Source organism: Mizuhopecten yessoensis, unplaced genomic scaffold (assembly GCF_002113885.1).
Source record: "Mizuhopecten yessoensis strain PY_sf001 unplaced genomic scaffold, ASM211388v2 scaffold4835, whole genome shotgun sequence".
NCBI classification, from domain to species: domain Eukaryota; kingdom Metazoa; phylum Mollusca; class Bivalvia; order Pectinida; family Pectinidae; genus Mizuhopecten; species Mizuhopecten yessoensis.
Window position 1 is genome coordinate 278,689 of NW_018405745.1, and position 17,133 is coordinate 295,821.

Genomic DNA, 17,133 nt, shown 5'->3' on the forward strand with positions numbered 1-17,133 from the left:
ATTTCATATCTGGGATGTAAAGCAAGGATGTATAATAGAAAAACAATAACAAAAAAGGATAGTTATTTTACATTTAATCTGAGAAACAGAAATAAGTTTGATCAAGTGACACATATAACGACTGATATAGAATGTTATGAAGCAACAATTGCATATTCATTAACGAAATTAGCTTATCACATCACATGATATATCTTCATACACAGAAACACAAATTGAAAATGTTCTCTTTGTAATACACCACTATTATGATGTTTACTCAGACGTAAAACACAACACATTTCTGTTGACTGGTATTATTTCCAATTTCCTTGATGTAAGGTAACCACAGTACTGGCTTTGTGTTTTATAAAAGTATCAAGACTTATAATATATTTATATATAAAGTCTAAATACTTGAAAATGTAAAAAATACATAGATATATATAGATACACTCGTAAAATCTATAATCAAGTAGGACTTGTGCAAGTATAAAACATGGCACACAGGAAATATAAAGAAGATTTTCCTTTTCATTATTGTTGCCATCTAGGGAGTACACAGGTCACTAAGGAGATTACATGTTATGGTACATTGTATTAACTTTTTGGGGGTTCATGTAACCTTTTTTTTCTCCCACCTCTGCATATAAAAGATACAGTTATCCCATATGAAGATACATGTGGGAACTTTTGACCTTTTTTTTTACTAAATCTTAACTAAGAAATCTTAACTAAGAAAGCAGGGAAACAAGGGTAAGCATTAAAAAAAGTTATGAACATCATTTAGCTGTGATACATGAATATTTAATGCCAACACACAGTAAGCATGTGGCAACACGCAAATAAATGATTTTTAAACAAATTTTCTGTGAAGTTTTTCCACACTCTTTTAAATATTTAAAGTATACCTTTGGTATACCATGCTTTTTACTACTATTGCCAAATATGTTTTTCGTTAATTTGTAAGATATCTAGAAAATCTATTCTTTATTATGCCATGTCATTGTCAATTTTTACCAAATTCTTGGGTAAGAGGTGGGAGAAATTTAGTCAATCATTAACAGGTATGAAGGCATGTGGGATAGGTAAACTCTACCATTGGGTTTAGAATTTTGGCTCACGACCAAAGCCTCAGTACTGATCCAAATTCTTCACCCTCGGGTAGAGTTTTTATCTATCCCACATACCGTCATTTGATAGACTTCATTAGTCTTTTTCCAGGAGTCACACATATTTTCAAAGAATGTACATGGCAAGGTGAAATGAAGAACAGTCCAGTTGACATGTAGAAAATATTCCTCTAGATTTCTTAAATTTTTAGCAATATGCGTTTTTGAAACTTTTTTTGTTTCTAGTTTATTAAAGGCTGGTTAAGTCCCAGGTTTCATATTAAGAGCACGAAGCGAATTGATCCTCTAACACAAGTTACAATCAACAATTGCCCGACAGTTACACAATCTTAGGGTCAAGTGGCCAGAGTGGCCATTAGTTTGTGTAGTAGGGACTATATACAAACTATTGCACAATACCTCTCCACATCTTGTATCAACAGGGCAGGAGCTATGGAGAATGGCTGATGTAGAGGGGGAGTCAGAGAGGGGGTGATGGGAAATTGATGATAGGGAAGGTCAATGAAAAGGGTTTTGAAGGAGAGAAACAGGGAAATTATAAGATAAACTCACAATAAAAGGAATTCACAGTCACATACAGCTATAATGGAGAGGTTTGATAATGCACTTTGTTCTTTAACCTGTGTAGAAATCTAGATAACAGACTGCATTATGTATTTACCATCAACAGGATGTGATGTGAGTTTTTATGTTAGTAACATTTTCAACCACCCAAAATCTGCAATGGGTAGTGATGTGAAATAGTTGTATTAAAATTATACAGGTGAAATACAAAACACAAACATAAAATGTTAAACAATACTGGTAACATTCACTTTGACACAATAAATTCTACTCCAGAGCCATTCTGTCCCTTATCAATACACACACATATATATAGTATATTAATATGAAGTCTGAATAATAATCACAGAATATGCTACGAAAACACATTCTGACGATTTATAGGTTCTGTAATTATTCAAATCTAAATTCAAATGATAAAAATAAATCAACAGAGGCATAGCTATCAAGAAACAACATAGTGCCTCTATCAATCAGAATATTAAGCTTTTACAAAAAAAGTCTCATTTTCTGGACTACCGTGTGAATGCTAGCAGTACGAGGTACCAGGGATCTTTTGTGTCAATAGACTAACACATGAATTAGTCTCGGTGGTCAATAGGTCAAATGGAGCTGAAAAACACATACACATGAATCAATGTGCATGTGCATCAAGAACGGAATCTGTTTTCCTTAATGAACAATTTTCATTGCTTAACTTTTTTCCTACAAATTTGATTCCCCCCCCCCCTGCTGTCATCGACACTGTTTTTATAACTATTTAAATGTTTGCTTTGGCAGTGTTCATGATAGTGATAATAATACAATATTTACATTCTACCATACGTACGAAAATTAAAACTTCAATACACATAATTTATATTTGTAATTGATTAAATCAATGATTACATGATTGTATGAAGAAGACAAGAACAGCTTTAGTGATGATGTGACAGGATTAATGCTTACATTGGCTGAACACGTACAGGAATCTGTACTGAACACTTGCTTCGTAGTGTAATTGGTCATTGAAACAGCAACACATGGAATGATCAATACCAAAGGTACCTTTCGTAATCTTCATCTCAAAACATAAAATTCTGCACAATTTCTAAAACATGATCATTCTTATAAGAACAGATACATACAAATTTAACAGGACATCTAAATGACCCAAAAAGCTCACCAAACATTACTCTCAACTCAAATCATTATTTACTTTATCCTCCTTTTAGCACAGTGATAAGCACGAATTATACGTTCCCTAGGAATGAGCCTCTCACGCATGGACACAAGATGTTGACGTTCCTTTAGAAGGTGAATACTACACAAGCCTAGATTATTCAGATCAATATGTACAAGTATAAACAGCGGTGCTCTTTGCCCCAAGATATGGTAAGTCAACCATATAGCACTACATCAACTAGAACAGTCACAACATGAAATACGCACATTTAATACATTTTATAAACCATGTAATGTAAAATTAAATTATTTGAAGTTAATACACATTTCTACGTCCGAGGTAAGTGATCTACCTGTGATAAACAAGTAACATGGTAACAAAGTCTAAACCAGCTTACCTATCGTACACACATCAAAGGATACTCTATCATATAAATACACCTTAAATAACAAAGTGACAGTCAGCACAAGCTATTGTCATCTAAAACATCACAGCAGTTGACTATATAACAAAGATTTGTTGTATTGAAGATTATTTCAGTCTTTTACAATAAATAAAGTAGGTAAGTGATGGAGCGTGACCACAAGCGTCTACAATAAATAAAGTGTTTGTATCCTTCTTCTTTGACAAGACAACCCACAGGGAGTAGTCCTCATCTAATAAGTTTCATTCCATACCCACCGTCCAATTTGTTCCATCATCAACATACAGTTTGCTTTCCTCATCTTAAGTCTCTCTCCAATTAGGTTGTATATATCTCGTCTGAAACAAACCTCATCAGAATGCGTCCTTGATAAGTCCACCATCATGTAGCTTTCCTTGTGTTAACCCAACCTGACAAGCTTATTTCCATTCAGGTCGTACACCTAATGTCATTATCTTACTGGTAACCTATAGCCCAGCCTCAACGGGTCACCGTACAGGAAACTTAAGCTTGTTTTATCCTAAACTTCAAATGACTCACCTCCTAGTTTTGAAAAATATTTTTCTTATACATTATTGAAATAATTAAAAAATCCCCAGTAGCATACATACAGACAATTTGTTGAAATTTGAAGATTGAGAATAAATATGTTAATATGACATATGATGAAATCAGGAGATAAATGTAAATTCCACAAGATTAGTAAATTTTGTATTAACAAAAAAATAAAAAATCCAACAAAAAGCTAAATCAATTTGACTAGGTCAGTGTACAAATCCTGAATGTACCTAACATGTTAGCATACTATCAACATCCATTGGCTACAACACTGCTCCTTTTTCTCTAACATTAATAGTCTGATGAGAAATGGAGTTTAACTTTTCTCATAATAAGAAAATAAAATCGATACCATTTTCTAGATAGTACACGCTACTTAAGCATACACATTCAACATGTATCAGTAGTCTGTAAGAAATTGTCACAAATCAAAACCAAGATGTCAATAGTATAATATTCAACTACACTATGCACATTTGTTCAAAAGCCTTGATGAAAAAAGAGAAAGTTTAAATAGCATTTATACATTGTCTATCTAACTCGAGTATAGAGTGGTCGGTGTGCACCAGATCCGAGGAGTACATTGATACTCCACAGGTCCGCTGACACTCTGTTGTGTAGGTCTTGTGTTCAATGTATACCCATTGCCTTTACTTAGGGGTTTCATGCTATTTATGGTCTGACATCGTCACAGCATTCACTCTTGATGATTGTCTGCCAGATTTATTTTGACAAATACCGATCCATCACTGTGCTTGCCTTGTTATCAGTTAGTGTCTACGTTGTCAAGGTCTTCAGGTCGCTAAGGAAACCTTCTGGAGTCAGTACGTGCGTTGAACCTGAAAAAATCACCAGACGCTACAGAAACTGTAAAACTATTTCAATCTAGCAATATTCTTTAAAATTACGTTCACTGTTAGCTATGTCTGCATACCCAGTGTGTTTTAGAGTACCTAAGTAAACACTTAAATCACTGATGTCATAACTATTTCTGGAATTTTAGACAAAATATCTTGCACTGATTTAATTTGTTTTTTGTGAAAGTTAATTTTACTGTTGAAGGGGAAAAATTTTACTTGGTGAAAATTTCCCCATTTACAGTATGTTTCCTCCTGACGTACCAGCTATATATATAGCCAGGCTGAGAGAAAATATTTATCACTATGACAACACTTACCAACCAAGACCTCCCAGTTTTTACATGCCTGGGTAACCTCGTAAGCACATCTCATCTCAGCATAGGACACACCCCCCATGATGAAGATGATGAGTCTTGGGCCGCTCTTGTAGCTAGCCTGAGTCTTGTCCTTGTGCCAGTGACCATACCGTGCACTAAAAGGTCAAAAGTCAACAAATGAACAAAACAGCAAAACTTACCAGGGTATATGCAAATTCTTTTTTATCAGTAATATACATACATGTATTTATCTTTCTTTTCAGAATGTAAAATGTAACCAATGTATGAAAATTTTACAGAAGCCATTTTTAAAACTTAAAATAATACTAGATGTTAATGTTGCCATTGTTTTTTTGTTGTCTCCCCTTTGCAAATTCATTTTATTATAATAGTGTGTAAATCTTTGAAAATGTTACCTGATTGGTGGTTTCCTCATCCCACTTGACCTTTGAACCCCTCCAGACAGGAAGGGGAAGGCACGTGTATCAAGCTTCTCCTCTGTTGCATCCTAGATAAATAATACAATATCCTAAATCATTATCTATGCTATCAGTGTGTTGTTGAACTAAGATGGATATAATGGTAAGTCCTACTTTTCAAATTTTCATTATTTCAAATTGAAAAAAAAGTAAGCGATCAGAAAATATTTTTTTGAATTAAACAAAGAATCCATGTGTAAGTATATATGTTGAAGTGGTAGGATTGAGCAAAACTTAAGTCTGTAAGGTAAGAGTGAAATTTTGAATTCATAGATAAGAGTATCAAAAAGATTTGAACAAGACCTTGAGCCTGTAAGTGTATATCTAGGTGTGAGTGATACTGAGTCACTAAGTATATAGCTCTGTATGATGGAGAAAGACTAGGGACCTGTTAGGAGTGATACTGAGTCACTAAGTATATAGCTCTGTATGATGGAATAAGACTAGGGACCTGTAAGTGTACATTATATAAATATGACATTCATTACCAGGTGACAGTGAATATTGTCAACCCGAGAAAACCATTGTCACCCAAGGGTGACAATGGGTTTTTGAGGGTTGACAATATTCACTGTCATCTGCTAATGAATGTCATATCTATTTTGTTACACCAAAAGTCTTTGTAGCTCAGAAACAGCAGCAAACCTCGATAATTACATCTTGTTTGTTGATAGTCTGCCGTTTACAATCGCTATCGCACCGGCGCTTGATAAAATTGGCTGTTGCCATCAAACGTTCTTGTGACCATCATGGTGGGGAAACGAAGCGGTGAATGCACATCTTTTGTGCATGTGATATTTTTCACTGTCTCATGGCAATATCACCCGTGCCCCTTAAAACCAATGTATTTTTGGAGGGCGATTTTTGTTTAATATTCTCCCAACCAATCAAATAGCTAGAAATTCACTTGAGGTGTAACAACTAGGTTTGAGTGATACTGAGTCACTAAGTAGATAGCTCTGTATGATGGAATAAGACTAGGTACCTGTAAGTGTATATCTAGGTTTGAGTGATACTGAGTCACTAAGTAGATAGCTCTGTATGATGGAGTAAGACTAGGGACCTGTTAGTGTATATCTAGGTTTGAGTGATACTGAGTCACTAAGTACATAGCTCTGTCTGATGGAATAAGACTAGGGACCTGTAAGTGTATATCTAGGTGTGAATGATACTGAGTCACTAAGTATATAGGTCTGTATGACTGAGTAAGACTAGGGACCTGTAAGTGTATATCTAGGTTTGAGGGATACTGAGTCACTAAGTATATAGCTCTGTATGACTGAGTAAGACTAGGGACCTGTAAGTGTATATCTAGGTGTGAGTGATACTGATACTGAGTCACTAAGTATATAGCTCTGTATGACCGAGTAAGACTAGGGACCTGTAAGTGTATATCTAGGTTTGAGGGATACTGAGTCACTAAGTATATAGCTCTGTATGATGGAGTATGGTAAGGGACCTGTAAGCGTACATCTAGGTGTGAGTGATACTGAGTCACTAAGTATGTAGCTCTGTCTGATGGAATAAGACTAGGGACCTGTTAGTGTATATCTAGTTGTGAGTGATACTGAGTCACCAAGTATATAGCTCTGTATGATGGAGTAAGACAAGGGACCTGTATGATGGAATAAGACTAGGGACCTGTAAGTGTATATCTAGTTGTGAGTGATACTGAGTCACCAAGTATATAGCTCTGTATGATGGAGTAAGGTAAGGGACCTGTAAGTGTATATCTAGGTGTGAATGATACTGAGTCACTAAGTATATAGCTCTGTATGATGGAGTAAGGTAAGGGACCTGTAAGTGTATATCTAGGTGTGAGTGATACTGAGTCACTAAGTATGTAGCTCTGTCTGATGGAATAAGACTAGGGACCTGTTAGTGTATATCTAGGTTTGAGTGATACTGAGTCACTAAGTACATAGCTCTGTCTGATGGAATAAGACTAGGGACCTGTAAGTGTATATCTAGGTTTGAATGATACTGAGTCACTAAGTATATAGCTCTGTATGATGGAGTAAGGTAAGGGACCTGTAAGTGTATATCTAGGTGTGAATGATACTGAGTCACTAAGTATATAGCTCTGTATGATGGAGTAAGACAAGGGTCCTGTTAGTGTATATCTAGGTGTGAGTGATACTGAGTCACTAAGTATATAGCTCTGTATGATGGAGTAAGGTAAGGGACCTGTAAGTGTACATCTAGGTGTGAGTGATACTGAGTCACTAAGTATATAGCTCTCTGATGGACTACGACTAGGGACCTGTAAGTGTATATCTAGTTGTGAGTACTGAGTCACTAAGTAGATAGCTCTGTATGATGGAGTAAGGTAAGGGACCTGTAAGTGTATATCTAGGTTTGAATGATACTGAGTCACTAAGTATATAGCTGTCTGATGGAGTAAGTCTAGGGACCTGTTAGTGTATATCTAGGTTTGAGGGATACTGAGTCACTAAGTATATAGCTATGTATGATGGAGTAAGACTGGGGACCTGTTAGTGTATATCTAGGTGTGAGTGATACTGAGTCACTAAGTATATAGCTGTCTGATGGAGTAAGACTAGGGACCTGTTAGTGTATATCTAGTTGTGAGTGANGACCTGTTAGTGTATATCTAGGTTTGAATGATACTGAGTCACTAAGCAAATAGCTCTGTCTGACTGAGTAAGACTAGGGACCTGTAAGAATCTGACACTGAAGAATAGGGTATGTGTACCTCCATGATGTCCTTGATGAACGGTGACCAGCGGGACACTTGGTACGTGTTCTCCTTTCTCTCCCGTCTGTTGGTGGAGTGATACGGCTGAGAGGGCTTCTTCCTTCCACCCTGTACACACAGACACAACACATACATAATACGGACATATAGACCAGAACATAATCTTAAACAGATATCTTTTACTTTATGTCACATGATCTCCAAGACATTACAACATACCTATACAATTTCTACAACTGAAACAATATTGAAAGATTGACCAACTTTTAGGTAGCGGTATATTGACATCCATATTTATGTTATCCAGCACAATGGAAATCCCTCCTGTACATATCAAATCCTAAAGCATATATATTCGGAGGTTATAAGCTTTACGCCGAAAAAAACCGGTCAAGAAATTGGTTTAAAGTTTAAGATGAAATAACCCGGATACTATATAAAACTTTTATGTTGTATGCCTATTACATAACTTCGGTCAGCAGCATAAACAAATGATCGTGGGATGAAATACTGTTTTATTTACACATGCAGATTTTTTTTCAAATCATATAATACAGATAGTGTGCAGTGAAGTTTGAACTTCTGGTTCTAAATTTTAACATTCTAGGAAATTCCAGTTTAGAAATAACCAGTAAAAAACATCAAGGAGATAGTCAATCTAGAAAACTGGGACAAAGGAAAAATTTATTTGAGGAAATTTCAAATTATAAAAACCAATTAACAGTAAAAGTCAGTGTAGGAATCTGGTTGAGATATGAGTAACAACACTCAGCATACAACTGTACCAAGCATGCTACATCTGGCTACCAAATGTCCCATCATGCAAATTTGATCTGTTTGCTCTGACAATCTTTTTTTTTCATTTGCTAAACTTAACTGTAACAAAACTAGCCTGATAACAAAGTCAACAATACATCGGTAACAGGAAAATGTCTACCCTGATCACAAGGATATACAATCTATATCAAAATTGAAAATTCTGACTTGTGTACTGGGTACCTGGTCATACTAAAAAGACCTTTTATGGGGAATCATAATAGTGAATTTGAAGGAAATGTTGTGCATTTACCAGTCACACTAGTTACATTTTTGCCAGCAGAGAGAAAACATTGTAAAGCAATAATGATCATTTTTTTTAAACTTTTCTGAACAAATATAAGTGTCATTAAGAATACCTAGAAACTTGGGAACCTGCAGGAAAAGATCTTCAACCAACAAGAAAATTGTGATTAGAAACCTGGTTATACAAAATACGTGTCACCAGTATCATAATTCCATCACCCTCCATTACCATTAAATCAGAGATAAATAAGAATCTAAAGCACACAAAAAATGCAAAAACAGAAATTGTGGCATATCTGTATTTCCAACCATTTTCATGTATTCCTATAGGATAAATTAGTTTTCAGATGGTGAAAGAAATGGAACAGCCTGATGAAATACAATAAAATTGTATACCAATCATGTAATATCTCACATAATGTCCCATGTACATGTCATCAAGCACCACCCCATGTTATTAGAACTTCCAAGTGACGGAGCATTCTGAGTGTAAATTACCATGGTGGCAAACAACACAGACACAGCAGGGCACAGGACAAGGAGAAAAGATTTGTGACAGAATCTGAAAAGTTGTAAATGGGCTGTTTAAAGAAAAAGAAACCTGGACAACAGAGAAAGAGAAATGATGTGAAAAAGACACAGACAACTCATACCCATTGACAAGTAAAACAAGAATGATGGAAGTAACAAATAACTGTACAACCATTTCATTTCTCTTTGTGTTGGGCTTTTAAGGGTGGGATTAGTCACAACAAAGCCACAATACATATTTCTTGTAATGATTGCGCCAAAATATAGCTGTCATAACTTTGATATAATAGCGAAGTATATGTATTTAATTCTTTGTTGTTTTTGTAAATCCCAATGTCTTGCTTCCTTCTGTGAGACTGCCTACAATAAAACCCAGGAATATTACAGCATGACAACGTGTAACATTGGTAAACAATTATATATTGTCTGATGTCTCCTACATTGACACTTACGGTCATTTTACGAAGCTTTCTGTCTTCGCTGAGCAATATTTCTACTGAATAAGTCCTATAACATCCTGCCTGGGAACACTACATTTTCTGAGATTCATATTTTATCTGATCCAAACTGGAAGAAAATTCTATGCGACAGAACTAGATTTACAAAAATCCTTTGTATTTTGATATCAACAAGGGAAAAATTTAGCAGCTGGTCATTATGATACCAATAGCAGTATTATTTTTATTGATACATTGTACATGTATAACATTATCGACTATTTCCTTTTCTTTTTAGGTACAGAGAACAATTTACTGCCATACAAAAGTCAGCTATCAGTAAAACTGCCGAAACAAAAATATTTCAAAATAACAATAATTTTTCTACTTTCTATTGGTAAGACCTTGGTGTACTCTTTGACATGTCTACATCTTTATTCTCCATTTTTTTCACAAAGACCAAGTCATTTCTATTTATCAAATTATCATATACATGCACATGAATTTTTTAATGAGCATGAAAACAAGTAATATTTATCATCAAAACATTTATACTACTGTAATAATGTTCTTGCTTTGTGACCAAAAATAATTTATTTTCCTTCAATTTTATAAAATCTGCACACTTCAAGCTGGAGCTCATGTCTTGCTCATCGGTGTCTCCAGTTTACAAAGGAAGGCCATCACATATTACAATATCGTGTGAGGGAGGTAGAAACTGAAAAACATTTGGACAAGGTTAAAGTTCACACAGTACTCTATCAGTACTGGACTAGCTAGGGGATCTACTCCCCTGTATCACCACCACAAACATCTAGCTGGACTGCATTCTGCAACTTATACATTAGTATCACTCACTCTCCTTTAACAAGCCATATTGAAGGAACTAAGTGAGGCTTCATAAGCTACATGTATAAAACTAAATTTGGCTTTAGATTTCAGTGATCAAACAAAGCTTAATCAAAGCCTGGGACTATACTTCTGTAACAATAAGCTGTATGAGAAAGCTAGGCCTTGCTTTTCATTTCAGTAAAGATAATTTTGGAAAGCTAAGCCCTAGCTCTAAATTTTGGTAAAGATAAGCTTTGGTGTATGGAAACTTAAGATACATGCAGATGTATTCTTGACTCCATAAAATGATATTATGAAGGTTTTGACTCATGATTTCATCATAACTTAGGATATGGGTATGGTATTTTAAGCCAACTTCTTGAAAAGCACATGAAGCATGATGGTGGAGATACAGGGGTAGGGACTACAACTAAACAGCTACAAAATCAGGAAAATATTGTCACCACAAAAACAAGGAGAACACAGCAGAGAGGAGTTTCGCAACAAAAGGCTGCCATGTTGATACAACTGGAGATCTGAATTTTAACTGTTTTGTTGTTTAGATGTATATATTGGAGGGCCTTAAAAATTCTAAAAAAAATGATGCATGGTGAAAACACAAATAGTGTTGGTTAATAAAAAACATACACAGGATCCTGAAACAAAAATAATACCAGTACTTAATGACCTTAACCAACATTATAATGCTGCTGATAATGATGAATCACTACTTGATAATGTTCATTGACATATAATACTAGACCTTAATGATGTTCATTGACACATGATACTCAATGATATCTAGTTCTAGACAATACCAGCGCTTTGTGATATTTACTGACATTATCAGAATTGCAAATAATGTACTTCACCGACATATACATGTACTTATAGTCGTCATTGACATATATAATACTGGCATGTACATGTTATTGTCTTTTTGACATATATAGTGAAACCTATCTAATCTGACATCCTGTGGGGACACAATATTAGTCAGATTGGACAGGATGTCACAAAGTTNATTTCTTCAGAAGAAGTTGTTTAAAGGAAAAGTTGACGGACGAGGATGGACGCCGCGCCACGGCATAAGCTCACTTGGCACTTCATGCCAGGTGAGCTAAAAAAGGGTTTACAGTATTATGGAGGATTAGACAGGGTGTTGGTATACTCAGGTGTCAGATTAAACAGATTTTACAGTAATACCAACACATAATGATGTTCATCGACACATATATAACAACAGTACTTAACAGTCTTAATTGACTTGTAATACCGGCATTAATTTTTGAATAATTAAGACCATGAACTCTTGATGATTCAATCAGGAAACATTCTGGAAACATTGGACAATCAAGTACTTATGACAAGTCTAAACTCATGTCTATATCATCTAGTGGGATCAAATAACAGGGTTCCTCAAGAGTAATATTAATTAAAACCTATCTAAAACTTCACCCTACCCTTTACTTCTATATAAGATCCTTGGTGAAACTATTACAATATACAATCCTTCTATATACAGCCCTTTCTCAACGCTTTACCTTCTATATAAGATCCTTGGTGAAATTATAACAATATACAATCCTTCTATATACAGCCCTTTCTCAACACTCTACCCAGCCTATGTCGTACACAACCTGAATTTACAGCTTTAAAAATGCAAGTAAAAAGTTGAATAATTGATGTACATTTTTTTAACAACATATTATAAACTCAGATCACACATTATTTTAATATTAAAATCGGTGTAGTCGGCCATTACCTCACAATAGAGTTGCCATGGCCAACTTTCAGTGATAATGTTTACCGGTTTAAGAAAGTGACCAGCTAGGGATCATCCCATATGAACTGAAGAAAATCTGTCACATTAATTAGTAAAAGTGGTAAATAAATATAAATTTCATCTTGAAATGAATGTACACTTCTCAATTGTAGGTCATAATAATAACACCAGGCAAGATGTCTAGGTCATATTAGTAGTGTGTCTAGGAATACGGGTGTTACAGCTATAGCTAAAATTAAAACTAGTGCTATTGGCTACATGCGAAGCAGCCAAAATTCAAACACATTTAAATACTAACTGTAGAAAGTTGATACAACCAGTCAGTTTCTAAAAAACAGTTAAATATGATCTGCAAAAATAGTGTGCACCTTAGTTTCTTCTTTAAATTCCTTTTACCTTTTAATAGCTGATAACTTAGCAGGATTTAGTGTATTAAAGTGATGTAGCAATTTTGCAGAACCATTCTTTTCCTTTTTGGAATATCAAGAACCTGATACCAGCAAATCTCATCTCTGCTACATCTTACCAAACGTAATTTAAAAAAATTAATGTGAAGATAAAAAACAGACAAGAAGGTATAGATTGAAAAAAAACGAAGAAACAGACTTGGTTTTGGCTGTATCACCATTTACCAAGATGTGTCATAAATTAAATAGACCAATAGCAGCTCCCGATAGAGAGGCAGATAGTCTCACCTGTGCTATGGACTGAAAAGTGCCATAGCTAGCATCTTCTAGCAGTCCAACACTAAAGGACTTGGTACCAGCTGCCTGTTGCATGCAAAATTATTAAAGGATCAAGAAAGTAAATCAAGAAATGTATCCCACGTCCGACATCCAATCATTAATAAATCAGAGTTTCCTTACAAATCTGGAATCTCACATAGAAGAGAGCAAGACTGAACACATATAAATGTACAAAACATATACACAATGTAGTGGATTATGTAAAAAAAATAGTAGGTGTATGTAAATAAATATGTAAAACAACTGACTCCCCAAACCTTTAAATGTATAAGTGTACATTCCACTATAAGAGAAAATCAAACTTAATAATATAAATGTATATGTAAAATCACATAAAATGCAATCATTTTCAGGAATAAACATCAAAATCAGGACATAATCATATTCGATTATATGTTTGAAACTTTTGCGGTTTAGGCCCATCATAAAAAATTCAAATCTCCAATTTTCAACAATGCAATATGATTGTAAAACTTCTGAACATTTAAACTGAATGACATCTAAAGCAGTGTAACACAGTACATTTCTGTGAATGTGGGTGCAAATCACAAGGAGACCAAACATTTACAAAACATATCGAGAGATGAGAAGTCTACAATATAGCCCTCCCGTTAAATTCTCAGCAAAATTGGTGCTAATATTTTATAATAAGAAATTAAAAAGACTTCTGAAACATGGCCTTTATCAAATAACAATTGCTAAGAAGCATTAATCAGTAGCTTTACTTTAAAAACACACCACCAACACTTTGGGTTAGTAGAATAGTAGGTTTTCCTCAAAATTGACCTTTTACCTATGAGCGATCTAGATCCACTGATAGAACCTAGGATATTTTGTTTTAATGATACTGATGACTGTATACACTATCGAAAATCCCAATGTATAGCTGACCAACATGCATCGAAACACATTGTTGCACAGAAATTACAAATTAAAAGTTTGTACATGTACAAGAAATTACATGTTATAAGAATGTGTATTTGTGTCAGCATGTTAAGTGCCCTTTAGCTGAACACTCATCAGAATGTGTGTCCATATCAGCATACTAAGTATACTATTGTTGAACACCAACAAAAAGTGTGTTCATGTCAACACACTTTATGCCCTATATTAATTATAAACAAATATTAAATAAGTGTTATGATTTTTATCAATATACATGTCATTTTTCTTAGTTCTTCCAGCAAGGCCACTACTTAGGTCATAGGTATGAAACCACAACCAATGAAATGAGAAAAGAACTTGTTCAATTGCCAACATGACACCAAAATACACCATGATTTTGATCCTACCAAGTCAGCGTAAAACATAAACCTAGAAACCATTGTAATGATCACTGCAGTAACTGGTTGCCAAGGAAACTTCTAACTGTTGTCATGTTGATGTGTACCAGTTGTCTAGGAAACACTTACATCCTGTATGATGGGGACTCCAAGGTGTTGTGTGTTGGTGATGATGCAGGTCTCCTCTGGTGGGATCTGGGCATGTTGTCCAAGCTTTGCCAAGTTTTCCTCAGAGATTCCTATAAATATATACAGAAGCCACATACTGATACAGCTCAAACAATACTGAATCACTCCAAAACTAGTGGCCAACTCACTGAATAAAACTTACATTGGCTCAATATTCAGACATACAAACTGGTTGAATAATTTTAATGAGAAACCATCCCCTCCCAGTTATGTTCTGAAATAAAGAAATCAAATTTGACCATACAAATTTCTACCATATTTTCCGCATCACCTGTAGCCATAACACAATTTTAAAATTCACCATAAGAATCTTATTTAAATCTTGGTTTTGACAAGGAATTTATATAGTCAATTCTCTAATGAAGTTTTTTCGGATTTCAAAAACTATTTTACCCAGGATGAACAGTTGCACTTGAAATTTTTTGTAAAGATCTCAGTGGAAAGTATCCTAACTTTAACTTTAATTTGATGTGCCTCATTTATTTGTCAAAGTCCACTGTGCTCAGGCATACTCCCTTTCGCTGGACAAGTTGTAAAATCATGAGCTCACCCCTACCCCTCTGCCAAACCCAATAGTTTGTAAATAGACAAGTATACATGCTATCCTGAGTCTGCTCCAGCTTATTGTCAATGTACATGAATGAAACAGAAATATTTTTTTCAGTTACATGTTACAGATATCCACCTGTGAAAGTAGACGTATAAATACATTCTACAAATTGCTAACATATGTGTGATCTATACATAATAGAATATGCATACAGCTCAGCAAGAACTGTTCCTTATCAAAACCAATAAAAATTCCTTAACACAAAACGTTAACAATCGTTTTCTTTGATACGGTACTTGTGCTGAGCATAAAGTTAACATACCTCCTTTGTGGATGATGTAGAGAAGGATAATGCGGATCTTGTCATATGCAGCAATGTTCTGGTCCAGCAGAATTGGCACAATATTCCTCATGTGGTCTTTGATCTTTTCTCCCTCAGCATCTGTACCCATGGCCAGGTCCTGTAACAAAATACAGAGGAGGTTTTACACATGGCCAAAATACATAGGGCCACCAATAACTGTCAAACAATGTTATATAAAGCATGTACAATTTAACTGGACAACTGCCTGAAAGGGACATTAGCTGAAATATAGCATATTTTTTTCATTGGAATACTAGCAAAATATTTGAGCAAATTCAATGATTTAAATCTTGGTTTTTTTCTATCTCATAAAACAGTAACAGAATTTCATATACATGTATATTTATTACAGATTCATGGAGATTTAACACAGGAAAGGGACACATCTCATATTTCTTTTATTTTTGCGTTAGTGTATATTTTATTTGTTTTCAATTGATATTTCTATTTTGTTTGTATATTAGTATTTCATGTTTTCAGAAAGCAGTGTCCTAAAAATTGATAGAACAGAAGCAGAGGAGAAAAAAACATTATCAAATTTGTTCCATTCAGACTGAGGTCATTTGAGTAGTTTTTAACAAATAGATCTCTAGCCATGAAGATGTGTTAATGTAGAAGTGCATTGTACCTGTTCCACCTTACAGAGCTTGTCTACATGTTTCTGGTAGATCCTCATACAGTCCTCAGCCAGGTGTAGGTGGGTGGAGTATTTGCTAAGTTCCTTTTGGTACTGGGGCATCTTCTTAATCATTTGTGATACGTCCCTCATGTTGGCTTTACCTCCATCAGAGTCCTTTAGACGCTTCTCCTGCTTAAACTGTTTTAGTTGCTTGTTTACCTGCCTGAAAACAAGTATCAGAATGAAATAAAACAAGAGGCCCATGGGCCTAAACGGTCACCTGAGTCTACAGTATTTATTTTTGTTGTTGAAATATGTACCAATTTGAGTAAAAAATAGTATAATGTGAACTTAACTTTGTCAGGACCATGAGCTGATCATTCCTAGACCAATTTTAAGTGAGATCTGCCTATTAGAACTTAGTAGCAAAATAGCGGCCATGGCAGCCAAATTGTATTTCTGATTGACCCGAAAAATAACAACACTTTGTCAGGACCATGAGTCAATCATTCCTACAAAGTTTCAGTTCAATCGGCC

General features: G+C 34.8%; 1 protein-coding gene across 2 annotated transcripts in view; it reads right to left on the reverse strand.

Annotated features, from left to right (window-relative positions):
• Positions 1–57: 57 nt before the first annotated feature.
• Positions 58–17,133, reverse strand: part of LOC110449855 (syntaxin-binding protein 1-like) — a 27,840-nt gene continuing 10,764 nt past the window's right edge. Inside the window, exons 10-17 of one of the 2 annotated variants that reach the window (XM_021496984.1) lie at positions 16,606–16,819; positions 15,936–16,074; positions 15,004–15,113; positions 13,541–13,615; positions 8,196–8,306; positions 5,417–5,508; positions 5,001–5,155; positions 58–4,662 (exon numbers count right to left, since the gene is read on the reverse strand). In XM_021496984.1, the coding sequence (XP_021352659.1) occupies positions 4,601–4,662; positions 5,001–5,155; positions 5,417–5,508; positions 8,196–8,306; positions 13,541–13,615; positions 15,004–15,113; positions 15,936–16,074; positions 16,606–16,819 (958 nt within the window). In that variant the 3' untranslated portion in view covers positions 58–4,600. The remainder of the gene's footprint in view (positions 4,663–5,000; positions 5,156–5,416; positions 5,509–8,195; positions 8,307–13,540; positions 13,616–15,003; positions 15,114–15,935; positions 16,075–16,605; positions 16,820–17,133) is intronic. The other variant, XM_021496985.1, reaches the window with a different exon arrangement.